At 53.5% G+C, this 19,350-nt stretch overlaps 1 protein-coding gene across 1 annotated transcript; it reads left to right on the forward strand.

The window, feature by feature from the left end:
• Nucleotides 1–13,361: 13,361 nt before the first annotated feature.
• Nucleotides 13,362–19,048, forward strand: LOC136997665 (uncharacterized). The gene is made up of 3 exons (XM_067348691.1): nucleotides 13,362–14,406; nucleotides 14,556–17,627; nucleotides 18,264–19,048. The coding sequence occupies exons 2-3, from the start codon at nucleotides 16,466–16,468 to the stop codon at nucleotides 19,046–19,048; spliced, it is 1,947 nt and encodes a 648-aa protein (XP_067204792.1). The 5' UTR covers nucleotides 13,362–14,406; nucleotides 14,556–16,465.
• The last annotated feature ends 302 nt before the right edge of the window (nucleotides 19,049–19,350 follow it).

Below are 19,350 nucleotides of genomic sequence, written 5' to 3' on the forward strand. Positions count from 1 at the left end.
TGGTGGGGAGCCCACAGGGGCCACCCCCCCCGCTAAAAAGACAACCCCCCCAAAGGAGACGGAACCGATGCCACCACGGTCTGCCCCGATTAGGGACAGCGTGGTGGAAGAAGAATCCCCTTCTGCCCAGATGGAGATAGAGCCTTCGGGCCCGACTCCAGGGCAGAAGAGGACTAGAGAAGAGGGAGTGGGAGAGGATAACCCCTCCCCCACATCCCCCCGCCCAGCCAAATTAAAGGCCAAGCGGAAGAACGATAGGCCCCCCCCGGAGTAACAGTCTAATTGGACTGAAGCCTCGAGGGGTGGTCAGGGGGGGGGGGCGGGGCGGGTGGCATTAAACTGCTCGTCCTACCCCTTCATCCCCAAGAGGAGGGACAAAAGGAGGAAGGAGGAGGTTGTCACCTCCTACTCCCCCCACTAGGGGGGTGTGTAGTACCCCGTAATAGGGCGAGGTCAGGGGGAGGGAATGGATGATATGCCTAAGGCGATTCCCATCCCTCCCCCACATTGGCCTGTGACGACAAAGTTAAGGAGTGGGGTTTTAGTGGGTAGGCGCCACCCCAGCAAAGTTCCGCTGGGTGGTGAATCCCACACTCCCCTTCCGCAGTGTGGTCACTAGGACTGCACATTGCACGCGGAAGGGGGTCTTTAGAAGATTTCCCCACTCCTGGGGTTCCGGCTCTGCGAGAGCATTGTCGGGCCCCGAACATCAAAAAAAAAAAAAAAAAAAAAAAACGGTGTGCCACCTTCCCCTTCGTCGTGCGCCACCTTGTCGTGGTGAGGGGGCTCACCATGGGGCGGCTCGCTGGAGTCGTCTTGTGGTGCCAAGAGCGCACAGTTCCCTCGCTGGAGGGAACAAGAGGAGCCCAGCGACTCCTTAGGGACTTGTCCCAATCGCTGGTAGGGGTTGGCGGCCCTGACTTCAATCGCCCGGATGCCTGGATCCGTTAGGAGTGTTATTCACTCCACCGGGATAGAGGAGTAAACCTCGAGAAAAAATCCGGGGCCTGACCAGCCTCGTTAGCACGCCGGTGTTCCGGCATAACGGTCGAGCCCCCCATGGCACGTGGGGGGGGCGTGGTGACTCATACCGTAACCCCAGTTAATGGGGCCGGGGGCCGGTGCTAGCTTTGCTAGGACGGACCGCGAGGGTGGTAAAACCTCTATAAAAAGACCCGGGCAGGCCGAGCTCGTTAGCCCTGGGTGGGCAGTCGGCCTAGGAGAAGGAAAACTCCGATATCAAACCTTAGGAGGATGGGGGGGTGGTGCGCAAGCTCTCTCCCCCAGTCGTTCCCGGACTCTGCGTACTCGGCCGGGGGTCGTCTCTCCCCGTGTCTCACATTCATGCACACACACACATACATTACACATACACACTTGGCCCCCGTACTATCTGGGCGCCTTCGCTGATGCGAAGCTGCTCGGAAGTCGGGGGTCACGCATGCATTCGGCGGGGGGCGCCCACGCATTGTAGCATCAGCGATGCGTGGGATGCCGTTTCCCGTCCTGCATACACATACACACTCATTCATCAATCACGTACACGCATACATCATTTACGCACACATACACATTCATTCACTCTCATTCGCGCCCGCCTGGGTGGGGACCTTTGGCCCACTCGTGGGCTGGCATGGGGTGGTGAGGGTGTCGGCGGCCGGGTCGGGACGCGTTCCTCGGGGAACCCGTATTCCATGGCGGGATCGGAGCTCCTTCCGGGGACGCGCTTTCGGGTCGCGTCGCCGCGCGTGAGCCGCCGCATGTTGGGCTCCATGCGGGCGGGTGGTTGGGGGGGGTTCTCCCTCCGGCTGGTCGGCTGCTCGCGCCGAGCGGGTCAGTCGCTTTTCGGGGGCCCGCGAGGAGTGTGCGCCGATTTGTGTGCATGGGTCCGGGACGACGAGGACGGTGTCTCAAGCCAAGGTGGAAGGTATCGTGCCGAAGGCTGAATGGCCACAGAGACATTAAAAATGTGTGGTCTGAACGATCCCTGTGGGTGAGTTGCGCAACCCCACAGTACATAAGCCGCAGTATACCGTAACCCCAAATTTGGGGCCGGGGGCCGGTGTATGCACTGTTGCATACACGGGCTACGAGGGTGGAATAACCTCTATAAAAAGACCCGGGCAGGACGGGCTCGATAGTTCTGGTCGACAACCGTCCTAGTGGAAGGAAAACCACGATAAAAAACCCGGAGAAGAAAACTCTGTTAAAAAATTACAATTTATGAAGGAAACAATGACGACAGAGAGGACTTTTTTACCGCCTCAGGGGAGTCGGACCCCCAGAGGCCGGCGAGGGGGGTATCCAGTCCCGGTGCCCCCCCTGTCGTCATCACTCGACGGGCTGTTCAGGGCGTGCCACGCGGGCGCCCTGAACAACATGGCTACCGCGGATGGAGAACTGTGGGCGGAGGCCTACAGAATATTGCGGATTCTCCTCGTGGTGATCGAGGAGATCCGCGGAGGGCGCACAGATGTGCTGCAAGGAGGGGGTGGAAACCCCGGAGGGAGGGGTGCTAAGCCCCCCTCCTCCAAAACGGTGGGGGTGTCTGCGCCTGGCAAAGTCGATGCCTGGACGCAGACACGGAGGAAGGGGGGGCTGCAGCCCGTCCGTCAGGAGGAGAAAGGGGGGAAGGGTGATTCCACCCTTCCCCCTCGATGTTTCAAGTGCCTCCGCAGGGGGCACGAAAGGTGGAGGTGCCCCTCAGCGGTGGAGCGTAGCGGTTGCTGCCTCCACTGCGGGGGAGCTGAGCACATGGCCCGGGCATGCTCGCAACGAAAGGCGAGCTGCCCAGCCTGTGCGGAGAAGGGCAGGAGTGCGGCCCACCGAATAGGTGGCCGCAGCTGCCCGGTCGTCCCACCTAGAGTGGGACGAAGGAAAAGGGGAGGAAGAGGGGCGAGGGGGAGACCAGCCCCCTCATCTGGGCCCCTGATTGGAGGAAACCGAGGGGGGAAAACCGTCGTACCCCCCGCGGTGCCCCCAATGGGGGGAGATAAGGAGGATAAAGCCCTGGGGGCGGGGGGAGGGCCCCCCCCTCCCCCCCGTGGATCGGGAGAGAGGGCGACAACGGGGATAGGACCATCCCCCCCGATGGTCCTATCCCCGTTGTCGCCCTCTCTCCCGATCCACCCCAGGCAATGGAGGCGGATGACGGGTGGGGGACGGTCCCCTGGGGCGCTCCGGCGAAGGAGGCCGGGGAGAGGCCGATTCCCTCACCCGTAAAGGAGGTGGCGGGGGATGGGGGGAGGGGGGTTACTGAGAACCTCCCACTCTGCCCCACCCCTGTGAGAGGGATGGAGGTAGCTGGGGCTGGGGGGGGGAGGGTCAGGAAAGACCTGGGCCCCATCTCCGCCCCGGGAAAAGAGGGAAGGGATCTGCCTGCGGGGGAGAGCTCTGGGCCCCCCCAAATGCAGGCAGAAGGACCGGGGGGGGAGGTCCCTGTGAAGCAAGTTCACGGGATTACTCCTCCCACCCCTCCCCTCCCCAAGAAGGGAAGGGGGGACGGACGTACTGGCCCCCCCCAGCCCCCTCAACCCTCTCAGGAGGGGGAGGGTGGTGGGGTGGTGGTAAGGGAGGAGACAGGGGTTGGGGAGAAGGGGGCCACTGGGGGCCCTCCGCTCTGCCCCACCCCTGCACGGAAGATGGAAGCCGGGGCTGGGGGTAGGGGGGCCAAGAGAGGCCTGGGTCCCATCCCCACCCCGGGGAAGGAGGGAAAGGGTCAGCCTGATGGGGGGAGCTCGAGGCCCCCCCCAATTCGGGCAGAGGACTTGAGGAGGGGGGGGATGGAGCTGGTCCCGGTGGTGAGGAGGATACATGGGGCCGCTCCTCCCACCCCTACCCTTCCCAAGAGGGGAGAGAAGGAGGAGGGTAGCGGCCCCACCCAACCCCTCCGTAGGGAGGGGACTGCGGGGAGGAGTGACGGTCCGAAGGGAGAGGCCGGGAGGGAGGGTAATTGCCCACCCTCTAACAGAGGAGGGAAAATGGGGGTGGAGGCGAAGGATGTAGGGGTCGCCTCCCCCCAGGAAGAAGGTGGCCCACCGCCGGAGGATGCACATGGGGAGCGGTGTGACTGCGAGGACTGTACCGTCCCCAGAGTTGTCGTCTTCCGGTGGAGGGGAAAAAGGAGGGGGAGTTCCGGACCGGGGGGGGCGGAGTGCCCTCCTCCATCCTTTCGGGAGTTCCGAAAGAGGTTGCGGCGGATGTGGGGGGTCGAGGCTGGCCTCGACTCCGACCATATCAACTTGGGGCGTCTAAACCCGGGATGGGAGGACCCCATAGTGGACGTTTGGTATTCCGGTCCCAACAATAGGGAGGGGACCGGTGTGCTAAAGAGATGGGCCGCGGAGACGGCCCAGGCATTTCTGCACTGGGGACTTACGGCGGAGTTAATGCCGCCGGGATACGAACCGGTGCCCCTGCGGCCGCCTCCAAAAGCGGCAAGTGGCTCTCCTTCCCCAGGATCGGGGGAAAGTGGAGGGGGAGGGAGGATCGAGAGGGGGGGGCAAGAGTTAAGGAGGAGGGGGGTCCCCCCCTTCTCCCGCCCACCAACCCTCCTCTCACAAATTCAAGTGCGGGAGGAAGTAAGGGGAGGGAGAAGAACTCCTCCCCTGAGGACGGCAGCACTCCGCCGGTGGGGGGACCGGGAGGGGGGATTTCCCCCTCCAGGTTCCTCTTCCGGTGGAAGAGCTGGAAGATGGTGCGTGAGGATCTACGGAGGGAGCTTAGTCAGGATGAGGGCCCCCTCCCCCCTCCTGATTATGGGATGTTCAAGCACCAGCTGGAGTGGATGTGTGGGCGCCGGAAATTAAAAAACCACATCAGGTCGGAGGAATGTCCTTACGATGAGTCCGGCGCCGTTGTGAGGGTGGAATATTCCGGCCCCGACCATGAGGTAGGGGCCGAAGAATTAAGAAGGTGGGCAGCGGAGACGTCCGTTAAATTCCCGCATTGGGGGTTTAGAATGGAGGTGGAGTCGCGGGAACAATGCCCGGCGACTCTAGGACAGTCCCCGGCGACGGCAGCACCCTCCCCCAATAGTGGGGGAAAATAAGGGTAGAGAGGGGAGGAAGGATGCAGAGGGGTGGGGGGATTAGGGGATATGCCCGTTTCCCGGTACCTCGCCCCTCTTGCGTTCGCTTTAGAGGAGTAAAGAGGGGGGGGGCAATCAATGACCCCCCCTCTTGTGGAGAGTGGCGGGGGGGGCTGCCGCGGTGCTGCTGCCCCGGCCCCCCATCCTCGGCTCCTCGCAGCAGGGGCTCCCGCCCCCCGGGAAGTGGGATGTGCTCGCCGGGGGACCGTCGTTAGAAGACATGCGACGGTTCCGGGGAATCCGGTGGAGCCCCACGTGCGGCCCTGGGGTGAGGCGGGGCTGGAGCTAGAATGGGGGGCCCGGCCTGGGGGGGCGGGGTGGCGGACGGGCGGTCGGCCCCCCCCTTGCCACGTAATGGACGATAGGACGGGGACAAAACCCCGCCCGCTTGGAGGAGGTTGGGGGGGATGAGGGCCTGCCCTCTTCTCACCCCTATTGGTGAGTTTAAAGGGGGGCATGATGCCCCCCGATTTAGGAAAAGAGCGAAGGAGTGGGGGGTGGGGGCTAGCCCCTGCCCCTCACCACCGCTCCATTTGAGGAGTGGGCTCCCTCCTCCGGATGGCGGGTTAAGGCGCCTTACGCCTCCCGCCGGAGGAAGTGTGAGCCACCAAAGGTTTTAGGGGGGGCAATGAGCCCCCCAACACAGGAGCTGAGCGAGAGAGGGGTAGGGGCGTGCCCTTGCCCCACATCATCGCTCGATTTTTGGCGTGGGCTCCCTCCTCCGGACGGTGGGAATATGCGCTTAGGCGCTCCCACCACAAAGCCCGGAGGAAGTGAGAGCCACTAACTATTAGGTCCCCCCAGGCCCGGCCCGATCTAGGTCGGGCATCGCACGGGCCTGGGAGTGAGACCAACGGGTCGGCCGTTGCGACCGACCCGAAGATTCTGGTCCCCTGCGGGCGGTTATGGCGCGGCATAAGGACGCGGGCCGCCCGCAGTGTGGACCGCCGGGCCCCGGCCCGGAGTGGAGCAGCGCAGAGGGGGGGGGAGAACTTATGTTCTCCCCATGATTTTTTGTGCCGGGAAACCGGCTCGTCAGGGGGGATGGCTGGATGTATGCGTTTGCGGTTCCCAGCCTCCCCCCATATGACTGCTGACGGCACATCAACGGGGGTGGGGTTTAGTTGGTAGGCGTCCGGGGGAGCAGTGGTGTCGCAGACCACTCCTCCGGACGAATCCAACACTACCCTCTGGCAGGGATTTCCCATTGCACGCCAGAGGGTGTCTTTTAGAAGATTCCCCACCCCCGGGGAGGGGCTTGCCCCTCCCAGAACAAAAAAAAAAAAAAAAAAACGGTGTGCCACCTTAACGTGGTGCCAGGGCTCCCCGCTATCCATTCGTGGAGATGCGGGATCTAAGAGCACACCCGAAGAAGTTTAATTTCGTTAAAAAAACTTGGGGCGCCATACCCAAAAAAGGCTCTGAGGCTTGCACTTCACCTTATGACCTAAAATTTGGCCAGAGAAGTTCAACTCTGGAAAAAAACTGAGGGGGAAAACCTCAAAATGGGTCTCTGTAGACTGTCTCCCTTCCTTTCCTTTTCCACCTCCCGTTTTACCCTCTCCCCTTTCTCCTCCGCCAGCCTGCATGCCCTAAAAAGCCGAGGAAGGAAAAACCTCGTTAAACAACCGGGGGTTTGAGATACCTCCTGATGAAAAGTCTCAAATGGAAATAACCAGCTGGCCGGGATCCAGGCTAAACAAAGATCGCCCCGAGGAAGGAAAACCTCGTTAATCAACCGGGGGTTTGAGAATACCCCCTGATGAAAAGTCTCAAATGGTAATAACCAGCTGGCCGGGATCCAGGCTAAACAAAGATCGTCCTGAGGAAGAAAAACCTCGTCAAAAAACCGGGGGTTTGAGAACACCTCCTGATGAAAAGTCTCAATGGAAATACCCAGCTGGCCGGGACCCAGGCTAAACAAAGATCGCCCCGAGGATGAATAGCCTCGTTAAACAACCGGGGGTATGAGAACACCTCCTGATGAAAAGTCTCAATGGAAATACCCAGCTGGCCGGGACCCAGGCTTAACAAAGATCGCCCCGAGGTAGGATCGCCTCGTTAATCAACCGGGGGTTTGAGGATACCTCCTGATGAAAAACCTCAAAAATGGGAAAAACCAGCTGGCCAGGATCCAGGCTTAACAAAGATCGTCTGGGAGGTGAGGGCGGCTCCCCTAACAAGTTGCTTCTGGGAATGGACGACCTGGTACATGTAGCGAAGGTAGCTATCAAGCCAATGGCGCCCGACGACTCGGAGTAACGACCCGGAGAAGGGTTAAATAAACGTCCAGGAGAAGGATACTCCTTGAATAAACCTGGGATTCCTAAAGGGTGGTGCCCATGATTGAAATTACCCCCTTGTGATGGGGCGACCTTCGGGTCGCCGTTTCAGGGTTGTAGGTTGTCGTTAAACCTTCGTGATGGGCCTTCGGGCACACCACTCTAGCTCGTTAGCCCTGGGGGGGCAGTCGATCTAGTGGAAGGAAAACCACGATAAAAAACCCGGAGAAGACAACTCCGTCAACAAATCACAAACTATGGAAAAAAGATGACGACTTTTGGATGTAACTTACCGCCTCAGGGGCCTCGGAACCCCAGAGGCCGGCGAGGGGGGTATCCGGTCCCGATGCCCCCCCTGTCGTCATCTTGCGACGGGCCGTCCAGGGTGTGCCACGCGGGCGCCCTGGACAACACGGTTACCGCGGAGGGTGGACTGGACGTCACCGTCCAGAAATGCCTGCAGATAATTCTGCAGGTATCGAAGGAGATGGCCCTTCTCAGGGCCGATAACGAGCGCCTTCATAGGCTGTTCGCGGGGTCGGGCATTTGCCCGACGTGTGGTCACCACAGGCCACAAAGGAGAAGAGGGCATCGTCCCCCCCTTCCCGGTCGGAAGCCCTTTTAAGGGCTACGACCGGAAAGGAGAAGACAGAGAAGAGGGAGGCGGGAGGTAACTCCCCCTCCCTCCCGGATTCCGAGACCGGGAAGGAGGATAGCGGGGTGGGCCTCCCGAAAAGGAGACCCCCATCCCGCTTTAGCGATGGCGCACTTACTGCATCGGGGGGGGGGATATCACCCCTCCCCGATGCTTTAAGTGCTTGTGCCGAGGGCACAAGGCGTGGGAGTGCCCTGGACCCCTCGACCGAGGCAAGAATTGCTTCCGGTGCGGGGAGCCGGGGCACCAGGCGGGACAGTGCGCCGGTAAGGCAAACTGCCCCGCCTGCAGGAGTAGGGGGGTGGCACATCGCCACCATATTGGCGGATCATCCTGCCCCTTGGTCCCCCCGCGAAAGCGCGGAGATGGGGGGACTAGGATGAAAGGGATGGGGAGGGTGGGAGGGGATTCCGGTGGAGGCTACACCTCATCGGCGTCCTCCTCCACATCCTCCAAAAAAGGAAGAAAGGGCCGCCCTTCCTTAGTTAAGGAAGGGCGACCCATGGATGGCGGGGAGAGGAAGGGGGGAGGAACCACACATTTGTGTGGTCTCCCGGTCCCCTCGGACTCCTCCTCTTCGAGGAAGGGGATGGTGGACCCGAAGAGCTCGGGTCCCCCACCCTTTAAACCAAAGAAGAGAGTCTGAAAGGACTCGGGGAAGAGGGGAAATACCCCTGAAAAGGGGAAGACCCCCCCCGACCCCCCAAGAGAAGGAAGTGGGAGCGCCCCCAACTCGTCCAATTTGGACGAAGGGGTGCCCTCCCACTCGGAGAAAAAGATGGAGGAGAAGGGGGATATTCCCCTGAATCCTCCATCAGGGATGAAGGGTGGGGGTTTATTACCCCCACCCCTGCAGAAGGACAAGGAGAGGGGGGTTGGAGTCCTGTCGCCGTCTATCGACGACTCGAAGGATCCCAGAACCTCCCAGCTCCTAGAAGAGGAGTACGTCGTGGAGGTATTTTGCCCCGACGACGACTCCAAGCGGGTGGTGGATGCCAACATGGGCATCCTTAATAAGGTGTGCCCTTCATGGACACACAGACCGGACCTTTGGGGTGCCAGTGAGCACGGAACGATGAACTTGGAGTTTGTCTTCCGGTGCTCGGTAGAAGGCGCCCCGGAGGCCCTAAAAAGGGCAAGGGGGCTCAAGAGAAATCTCGCGAGCCTCCTTGCTCAGAGGGTGAATAACCATAAGGCCGGGGTCAGTCTCCAAGAATGGGGGCTGCTTGATCCGCAGGCCTCACGGGATTCGAGGACTGAGAGAAATCGGTTGCTCTGCGCCCAATTCCCCAGTCAGAGTTTTCTCCCTATAGGGAGAACATTATGGGGACTACAAAGGCCCCAAACCCTTCATTCCTGTAATTAGGGACAGTTGGAGGGAGACAGCCCTCCTCTCCCGCTGGTGGTGGGACTTACGCCCTTTTAGGAGTGGACCTCATGGCCGCGGGGGAGAGAGGGGCCACTGCAGCTACCTGCAGAAAAGCGGGGGGTCCCGAAGGCCTGACCCCGTTAGGGCCAGGCCGGGTGGACCCTTGGGAGGAGAGGGACTATACCCCTCTCCTACCCAAAGAAGATAGGCCCCCCGCGGGACGGCGGTCTATTAACTAGATTGTCGTCTCGCGGTGTGGGTCAGGGGGAGAGGGGGGAGGGAAGATTGGGCCCCTCTTGGGCACCTATCCCTTCCCCCTCAGCCCCCAAGAGGTGGACAATAGGAAGGAGGAGAAGGGCAACCTCCTACCCCCCCTGGGGGGGGGGAGAACTGAGGAGCCTATTAAAAAGGCATGCCAGGGAGAGGGTCTGGACGAATGCCGCTGGCGATACCCAGCCCTCTCCCACTTAATGGCAGGAGAGGACCATGTTTAAATGGGGGTGGGGTTTTAGTGGGTAGGCGCCACTCCAGCAAAGTTCCGCTGGAGTGGTGAATCCCACACTCCCCTTCCGCAGTGCGGTCATTAGGACTGCACATTGCACGCGGAGGGGCGTCTTTTAGAAGATTTCCCCACCCCTAGGGGCCCCGGCTACTGTCGGGCCCAAAAAAAAAAAAAAAAAAAAAGGTTAGGTTGAGTCTTGGAGGTCGATGGGGACGAAGAAATGAGCTGGCAGCTCAGCTTCGTCCCCAAGTACTGGGGGGTTGCCCTCCAGTTCTTGATGGAGGCGTTAGAGAAGGGGGGTCCCTTCCCGGGCGAGCTGACTAACAGCCTTGAGAAATCTCTCGAGACTGAGCGAGCCCGGGCTAGGGAGCCCCTCTTCGCAAAGATGGTGGACAGATACGAGCTGTCCAACCTTCTCGAGGAGAAGATTTGGGGAGGAGCCAACCGCAAGCCTGCGGAGCCTTCCGCTCCGGCGCCAGACGCCCCCTCGACCTCGTCGACGGTTGCCGCCGACGAGCCGATCGAGATTGGTGAGGAGGAAGAGGTAGGGGAGGCAGCAGCCCCCCCCCTCGCATCAACTCCGGGGGAGTTTCCCCTGGAGCGCAGCCGAGGCAGGCACCGTCTTGATGGACAGGGCCCCTATAAGCCTCCGTCCATCTCCGTCGAGGAGATGGCGCAGCGCCAAGAACTTGGCATCCCCCAGCCTTGGGAGAGACTGGGTGATGCCAAGAAGAAGAGAGAGAGGTCCCCGAGGGCCTCTAGAAAAGTCTACGTCTTCACCGATAGTGAGAACGATGACGACGAGGCGCCCCTGCGTCTGACCCGCCCGCCGAACTTTACGGCGCCGCAGCGGGAAAGTGTCGACCTGTCCCTACGGGACATACTCGACAGGTCTCCGATGGCAGCGGTCTCGGAGGCCGCCGCGCTGGCAGACGAGATCGAGGCGATCCGCTCCAAGTCTTCCTCTATCAAGGGGAACTTGAGCGGTCGCCTCAAGAGAGATTGCTATCTCCTTAAGGAGATAGTTTTGGCCTTTGGCCATCGATTGGCGGACTCTGGGGGCGGGGAACTATCCCGCCTCCAGAGAGAGTTGGAGACTCTCCGGGAGGAGGTCAAAGTCCTCCGGAGAGAGAAGGAGGAGATGCGGCGGGGGATGAGAGCATCGAGGTGGTCTCCCTCTCCCCCCCGCACACACTCCCCCGTCCCGGACCCCGCTGGCACTCAGCCAGGGGCAACCCGGGCGGAAGCGGACAGGGTGCATCTGGCACTCCCCCCCCAGTCATGTGACTGGGGGATGGATATAGAGGAGCCTTCGGGCGAGAGGGACTTGTCGCCCCCTCGTCCCCCCAAGGCCCCCTCTCCTCTCCCTCCGGGGATTACCCCGGCAATGAGGGAGACGTTGGAAGGAGTCGCCACCATCTTCAAAGATGGCATGGCGAAAATGTCGGCGGTCCTCTCGTCGCTACACAAGAGAGTTGCCGACCTTGAGGCGGCGCGCGCGCCGTCCAAGCAGCGCCCCTCCCAACCCCCTCCTCAACCGCGGCCCCCGACTTCGGGCGCCGTCTCGAGGAGCGCGAAAAGGAGGGAGTCGCGTAAAAGGCGGGCCGCCAGATTGGCGGACCCACCTCAGGAGACCCCGGCCGACGGGGGACCGGACTTAGGGGCGGGGGTGTCAGCCCCCCCCCCCGTCTTGACCCCGGCTCCCTCATACGCCGAGGCGACGAGGAGCAAGAAGAAGCGTGGCAAGTCCAAGCCCGCCCCTCCACCGCCGGCTGTTGGGAAGGCCAAGGCCCCCACAGAGGCGGAGAAGAAAAAGGAGGCCCTGCAGAGGGCCAAGAAGCGGCTGCCCAAGACGGCAGCCGTTATGGTTTCGGTTCCTCCGACGGCCTCCCTGTCGGAGGTGATGGGGAAAGCCAAGTCCTCCATCAAACTGGAGGACTTGGACATCAAGGGTGTCCGTTCGCGGACGACTCTTGCGGGGAATTTCCTCCTCGCCATTTCTGGCGTAGGTGCAGAGGCCAAGGCCGACGCCCTTGCCAGGGAGATGAGGAGACACGTCGGGGACGGGGTGAAAATATCCCGTCCCTGTACATTCGCGGAACTTCGCCTCCGCCGTGTCGAGATGTTCGCCACGGCGGAGGACATCGCAGCCGCCATTGCCACGCATGGCGGCTGCCAGAAGGAGGATGTGCGGGTGGGCCCACTGCGCCCCCCGCGAGGCGGAAATAGGGTGGTCTGGGCGAGGTGCCCCTCCAAGGCCGCGATGAAGATCGCGGCACTACAGGGGCTACCGATAGTCTGGGCCACCGCTAAGGTCGACTTGCTTCCGGCCAGGCCAACCCGGTGTTACCGGTGCCTGGCCAGGGGGCACACGCAGCAGCGATGCCCGTCCAAAGTGGACAGGGCACGCTGCTGCTTCAACTGCGGCGGGGAGGATCACGGAGCGGGCACTTGCAAAGCCCCGCCGAGGTGCCCCATATGTGCCGACCGTGGGAAAGAGTCCGGGCACCGGGCGGGGGCACAAGAGTGCCCCCGAGTACCCCCGGTCGCCTCGACGGCCAAAGTGGCCGCGGGCTCCTCGGCGCCCTTCCGGGCCCCGGCAAGCCGGGCCCCCCGGACGGCCCCGGAGTCCTCGGCAAGAGTCCGAGGGGCGCCCCGACCAAGTAGGCCGGGGTCGCAAACGGAAACGGCCTCGGTGATGTCGGGTCTCTCGACACACACCGAGGCCGGGGAGAAGCGCCCTCGACCGGCGGAGGGGTCGGACTCTGATCCGGCCCAACCACTGCCGGCCAAGAAGAGAGCCGGAAGGCGCGAGACTGGGGCGGGCCGCAAGCCAGGGCCCAGGTCCCGCACCATGTCCCGTAGCCGGGACAGATCCCCCTTGACGCTGTCTCAGCGTCGGGAAGAGGAGGATCTCTCCGACTAGGGGGCCCTAGGGCCCCTGAGAAAGATGAAGGTGGAAGAGGAGGAGGGGGACATATTCCCCCCTCCAAGGTTAGATGGGAGACCTTAGGGTCTCCGAGGAGGAGATGTTCCCTTAGGGAACTCGCCTGGTGGTCGGGGTGAAGTATACATAGGTGATTCCGCCCCGGCCATCACAAGGCTGGTGAGCTTTTTGTCAGGGGGGTGGGTTTTAGTTGGTAGGCACCGGTCTCAAAAAGCTAAACAGCAAAGAGACCGGTGAATCCAACACTACCCCGGCGCGGGGACAGTCGGACTGTCCCATTGCACGTGCTGGGGTGTCTTTTGAAGATTTCCCACCCCCTGGAGGGCCTTTAAAGACCCCCCAAATAAAAAAAAAAAAAAAAGGTTAGGTTGAGTCTCTCGTGACTACCGTAGTGAGAGGACGTGGGGATATGGAGCTCCGCTTCTATCTCTTATTTGAACGATATACGTCTTCTTTTGGAGGCTCTATGGTGTTTCAATTGATTGTGCGCGCTCCCGATGCTTGATTATGGTGAAGTCTTTACTATTTTGACTATTTATTTAACAAATATTTTTGATAATACCTTACTCACTGCAAAGTGAGGTTAAACTGTCTCTGGTGCTTTATAAGCACGGTCTAAATGTAATCTGACTTAAATTTATATAAAAAACTAATAATATCGACTTAACTGTGCCCGATTGCATATCCTGATACTTGCATACATGCATATATGTTTAATTGGTAACATATAATGTAATAAAGTACTGTGCATGCACGACTCCAGCGCATGCGCATACAGGACAAAGTGAACGGTTTATTGCAATTTGGGCGTATTTTGTTGATTTATTAATAATTTTGACTAAATTGATTGAGTCTGTGATAGATTTATAAAGGGGAATTATGTGACATATAGGGGCGTAACTATATGCCTGAGTGAATGGTGGTTGCATAAGGAATATACCTACATGCAAAGCTTAACCCTTTCTTTATAAACTTTCAAACATTAATTTATAAATAATATTGGATTGCTATTGGAGCAGATTATTTTCTGTCTCTATTGCCTCTTAGTGGTCTTTTTGGTGAACTGTATCGTGGAGCAATCAGAGATGTCTACTGACTAATTAATTGTTTAGTGATTGATTAATAATAATTACTAAATTGTGTAAACGTTCGCTATATGAAGGAATTATAGTTACTAAATAATTTGATTTTGTGATTATTTTGATAATATCTTATGGATTATGTTGTAAACTTACTTAATATCACTTCTACTTTGGAGGTTATGTTTCACTCATGTTCTCAGTGTACAGAAGATATGATTTTTAATTGATCATTAATGAAATGACTTTTGATATGCATATCAATATAAACCTAGTGACTTTTATGCAATGTCCTATGACTTGCCTATCTATGCAATTGCTGTTTTTTATGGTTCATTAAAAGTGCAACGTTTTGACATTTGTCGTGGAACCTATGAAAGAATCTCTCATTTTTTCATGTATTGTATTGAATTTCTGGAGCGTAAGGATAGTGAGGATTGTCAGTGAGAGTACTTATCTATATGCAGAGCTATTATAAGTGCGGTATAGATTATTTATTCTTCTGGAGGATTATCACTTTTCCATATAAACTGTATTGGATTTAGTGGATTAGAACATTATATTATGTGCCGATATTAGTATATTATGCGTATGTAATAAATGCTGAGATACTTATTATGCTACTTTTGCAGATTGAATGGGAATAATACCATTTTGTTGGTTATGGAAACGCTGAAGGAACCTTGATCATGTACATAAATGGAATGGATCTGAAATCTATATGTTACTATATGGAGCTACCAGGACTTGTGTCACTACCTGGGATATACTTACCTGTAATGCCTTGTTTTTTGCGTTCGGTGTACTGCTATGGTGAAGTAATGAATTGAGAAATAAACCAGACCTAGTGTATGAATCTTTTCTCGTTGAACTTGTTTTAAATCTGGTTAGCTTGAATAAACATTATTACGGTTTCGATTTGATGTGATGGAGTTAACTCGATTGATACTATCAATCTTATCTTGATTTAATCCGACGGGAATGTGATTGTAGGTTAAATATAAGACTCGTTGAATATTGTATGTCAGTATGTGAGATTAGTTGCATGTTTGAAGAAACTTTTATCTAAAACTAAATTTAAGAATATACTAAGTTATGTCTAAATAGCTCACTATATATATGGAACTGTTATAATTTTGATAATTTGATAATTTAACAATGGATAAATGGAATGATCAAATTACTATTTAATTCTAAGAACTAAGCATTCAACTAAGATAAGTTTTGAGTGTAATGCTTTTGTGAATGCCCATTTACTACTGACTAAGTACTACAGATGGAAAGCTGTTGATGATTAATTAACTAAATAAGGCCATATATAAGTATTAATATTGTAGTTATCGTATAAGAATGAGGATTGAGTTAGAATAGTAATAAATGAATTAGATATGAGAATAATACAGAGATAAATTTCTTAATATAATGATATTCTACTTAATTATTCTAATTAATTATATGTAGGAATAGTATAAGTTTAATGAATATCTGGAATGTTATGGCTAGGGAAACCTTATTTCCACTAGAATTAAATTTTACATGTTTATGAGTATAATTTATCTGTCTTTAGTATTATATATCATATGTAGAGAAATATCTGCAAATTAGGTACAGATCTATTATAATCTGTCAATTATGATGAATATCGGTGAAAGAAGTATGTTATCCTATTCTTATTAATAGTTAAAACATGCATATGAATAAGTTTGTAAATTTAGAGCGTAATATAATGTTGTAGATGCTGTTTTATTAGACATAGTAATAGAAATAGCTTTGAAGATCACAATGTGAAATAAGACTATAGTGATTGCATTTTAATACTGATCACTTTGAAAGACTGATTATTAGAATATAATTTTAATTTTAATTCTAATGATACTTTTACTTTAATACGGAATGGTATAAATGCTACCTTTCTGCTTTAGTATGAAGATAGTGAAACAATTGTATTCCATCAATACTTGAACGGTGAACTATGAGTTCTTGTCTCAGGATATGTATTCAATGTAAAATTATTGTGTGGGTTTTGTATTGTTAGGTAACGTATAAGGTGATATCTTGTTAAATCGTTTATTTGTACGTTGCTAATACATTAAAAAGGCTACCTGGGAAATGGCTGCTCTGTGTGGTGTCGTCTGCTGCTGTGGATAGTCCCTGAAATAAAAGAACAATTAATGAACTATAAAGAAATAAAGGATTATACTTACCCTGATATTTTTCCTTTGTGTTACAATTGACACTGCTGCTTGACTGGCAACTGAAACATTCAAGTAAGTGATTAATAACAAATTACACCATGATGTTCGGTTTATAATTAGATATAATGATGACAATTTAGTAGTTTTTGTCTTATGCTTTAGAAACAGTTTCTAGTGATATAAATAAATAAATATAATATTATATAATGATTGAACTATAATAAACATTGCTCTCGTTTTCTATTAACACGAATAGAGTGGGACAATCAACGAGTGTGATGTACATATTTTAGTCTCACCAAGAGAGGGAAACTCTTGATAATAAAACCACGCTACTTTTCTATGAAATGTACGAAATAAAAGATCAAACCGTCTCAGGGTCGGATACTGAGAACCGGCACGTGGGGGATATTGTCCCTGTTCCCCACGGGTCGTCATCATGTCAAGGGCTGACCTCCACGTCTTCGGCGAGCGTGGGGAGTCAACCAACTATCGCCAGTGTGGAGAAGCTGGGTTCCTCGATAACCCTCATTTCGCTGAAAAGACAGGAAATGTCTCCTGGTGGAAATACCGAGGCTGGTCCATCTGGACTTCTTGAGACGATCATTCTCGCTTCTGACGATGAAGAAAATGTTCCTAGTTCTCTTTGTAGAACGGATTACTCGGACGATGAGATGATAGTCTCCGGTGGATCCTCTGGATCGCTAAAGCAAAAGAAAGGCAAAGGGAAAATTACTTCTATTAGTAGAAAGAGGAAGAAGAAGAATTCTCCCACTAATGAAGAAGAGTTAGATGAAGATAGATACGCGGTTCGTTTCACTGTCGATAACAGGAAAAAAATAGACGAAGAAATGGCTGGACTGTCTTTACAACATGCGGCTCAGATAAATCTCAAATTAAGAGAGATGACGAACCAAATCGATTCCATACGTATTAGATCCACGGGTATCAAAGGATCCTTCAGTGGACAGATAAAGATGATGTTAGAAGTGATTCGCAGAACTGGAGATCTTTTGTCAACAAAAGCATCTTCCAAGGAAGATCCAGAATATTGGAAGGCTAGATTCTATGAATCAGAAAAAATTGCTAGTGACAATAAGGCTAAGGCGGATGCTTTAGAAGTAGAGCTCAAAGAAGTTAAAAGAAGAGCAACGATTAAAGATGTATACAACTTTGATTTACCTGATAGTGAATTACCTGTGTTTATGGATGGTGATGATGAAGTAGGTGACAGCTTACCGGCTGTTCCTCCCTCCATCGCAGACAGACTTAGAAGTTCTTCGGTTAAAGTAAGTGAAGTGAGACTAGACAAGGGAAAAACCCCTCATTTGGGAAATGATATACGCGAGGAACCACATGGCCGTGTGGAGCTGGATCTCGCGATCATCCGCTCTCTTGACAGGCTGGGGGAGGGGATGACTCAGCTTATCCAGGAGACTCGACTTCTTAGAGACGATCTAAATTCCGGAGGATCCAAAGATGCCTTTCTCGTTCCTGGACCCCCCTCAGGTATGTCTGGAAAACGAAAAGGTAAGAACAAGAATTTAAATAATATTTCGGGTGGAGAGAAAACTTATGCAGGGGCCCTTGCCTCACGAGTTGCCCATGACGATGTTGAGAACAGAAATCGGTCTCGTAAAAAATCTACTGGTGGAAGTGAGATGTCTCGGGTTGAGATCAGCTCTAAACCTGTAAATATAAAAAATAACATTTTAACTAAAACAATTGATGATAAAAATAGAATTATTAAGAAAAGCGATATAAACACTATGAGTGAGGAAGAGATCTTTGATAATTTTATTGAAATAGATAACAAAAATGAGATTGAGTGGTCAGTTCCGCGTAATAGAAAGAACATTCGTAAAAAGAAGAGAAAAAAATTCACTCCTAATAAGGACAGCACACAATTGGATACAAATCCAGAGTATGATACTAGTAATGATAAATATAATCAATTTGCTAACTCTAATAGAAATTTAAATTATGGTGTTGTTAAAAATAATAATAATGCTAGTAATATTCGAAGTAAACCTATAAACTTTAAAGATAAGGTTGCAAATCTCAAGAGGAAAGTTCCGCGTACCTCTGCAATTACAATTTTATCTGAGGATGCTAATATAACCTATTCTGAAATTTTGCGCATAGCTAGAGAAAAAATCTCCTTGACAGAACTAAATATTCGCGATACAAAAATTAAGAGGTCCATCACGGGTGGAATTCTCATAGAAATACCCGGGGAAGAATCAGACTTGAAGGCGGATATGTTATTATCCAGGTTGACTTATCTATTTAAAGACACAAAAGGTGTTAGAATTAGGAAACCTACAAAAAATTCTCAACTAAAACTGTTGGGATTGGATGACTCAATCTCACTACCAGAAATATGTAATATACTTTCTGATATCGGTAAGTGTTCGAAGGACAGTATTTCCTGCAGTCCGATCAGATTTCTCCGTGGTGGACTCGGCGTTGCGTACGTTCGCTGCCCAATCGCTGCGGCGGTGGGCATCCTCGAGGCTGCAAGGATAAGTATTGGATGGACCACTGTTAGGGTTGAGCCGGTGGATCCGAAGCCCCTCCAGTGCTTCAGATGCCTGGCGGTTGGTCATACCTACCAAAGATGTCCAGAAACTAAAGACAGGAGTACCTGTTGTTATAGATGTGGTGAATTTGATCACAGGGCCTCGGAGTGCAGGAATAGAATCAAATGCCCAGTCTGTGCAGACAGGGGCTTAAAAGACGATCATCCGGCAGGTGCACTGGCGTGCAAGCCTATCCCTCCTGGAAAAATATTAGCTTCTAAGGAAAATGTAAATAAAGATACTGTTAGTTTTCATTTAAATACCTTACCTGAATTGCACACGGAGGAACGGAGGCCTCTGAATACGGCGGAGACGTCCGCTGCCGCTGCGATGGATACTGAAAATTAAAATGGTTAAATTACTTATGTGTAACGTAAATCATTCGAAGTCAGCGCAAGATAATTTGTGTCAACTGATGCACGAGCACAATGCCGGTATTGCGGCAATTACGGAGCCGCATTCAATTCCGGAGGGCGATGACAGGTGGGTACGATCTTTAGACGATCCTCCTCTATCCGCTATCCTATGGCGTAATGTGTCGGGTAGATTCTTGCCAATGCAATCACTTGAATGCGGAAACGGATTCTGTATTGTGCGTTGGAACTCTCTCATAATTTTTAGTTGTTACTCTTCACAAAATATATCAAATA

This window comes from Linepithema humile, chromosome 2 (genome assembly GCF_040581485.1).
Source record: "Linepithema humile isolate Giens D197 chromosome 2, Lhum_UNIL_v1.0, whole genome shotgun sequence".
Lineage (NCBI taxonomy): Eukaryota > Metazoa > Arthropoda > Insecta > Hymenoptera > Formicidae > Linepithema > Linepithema humile.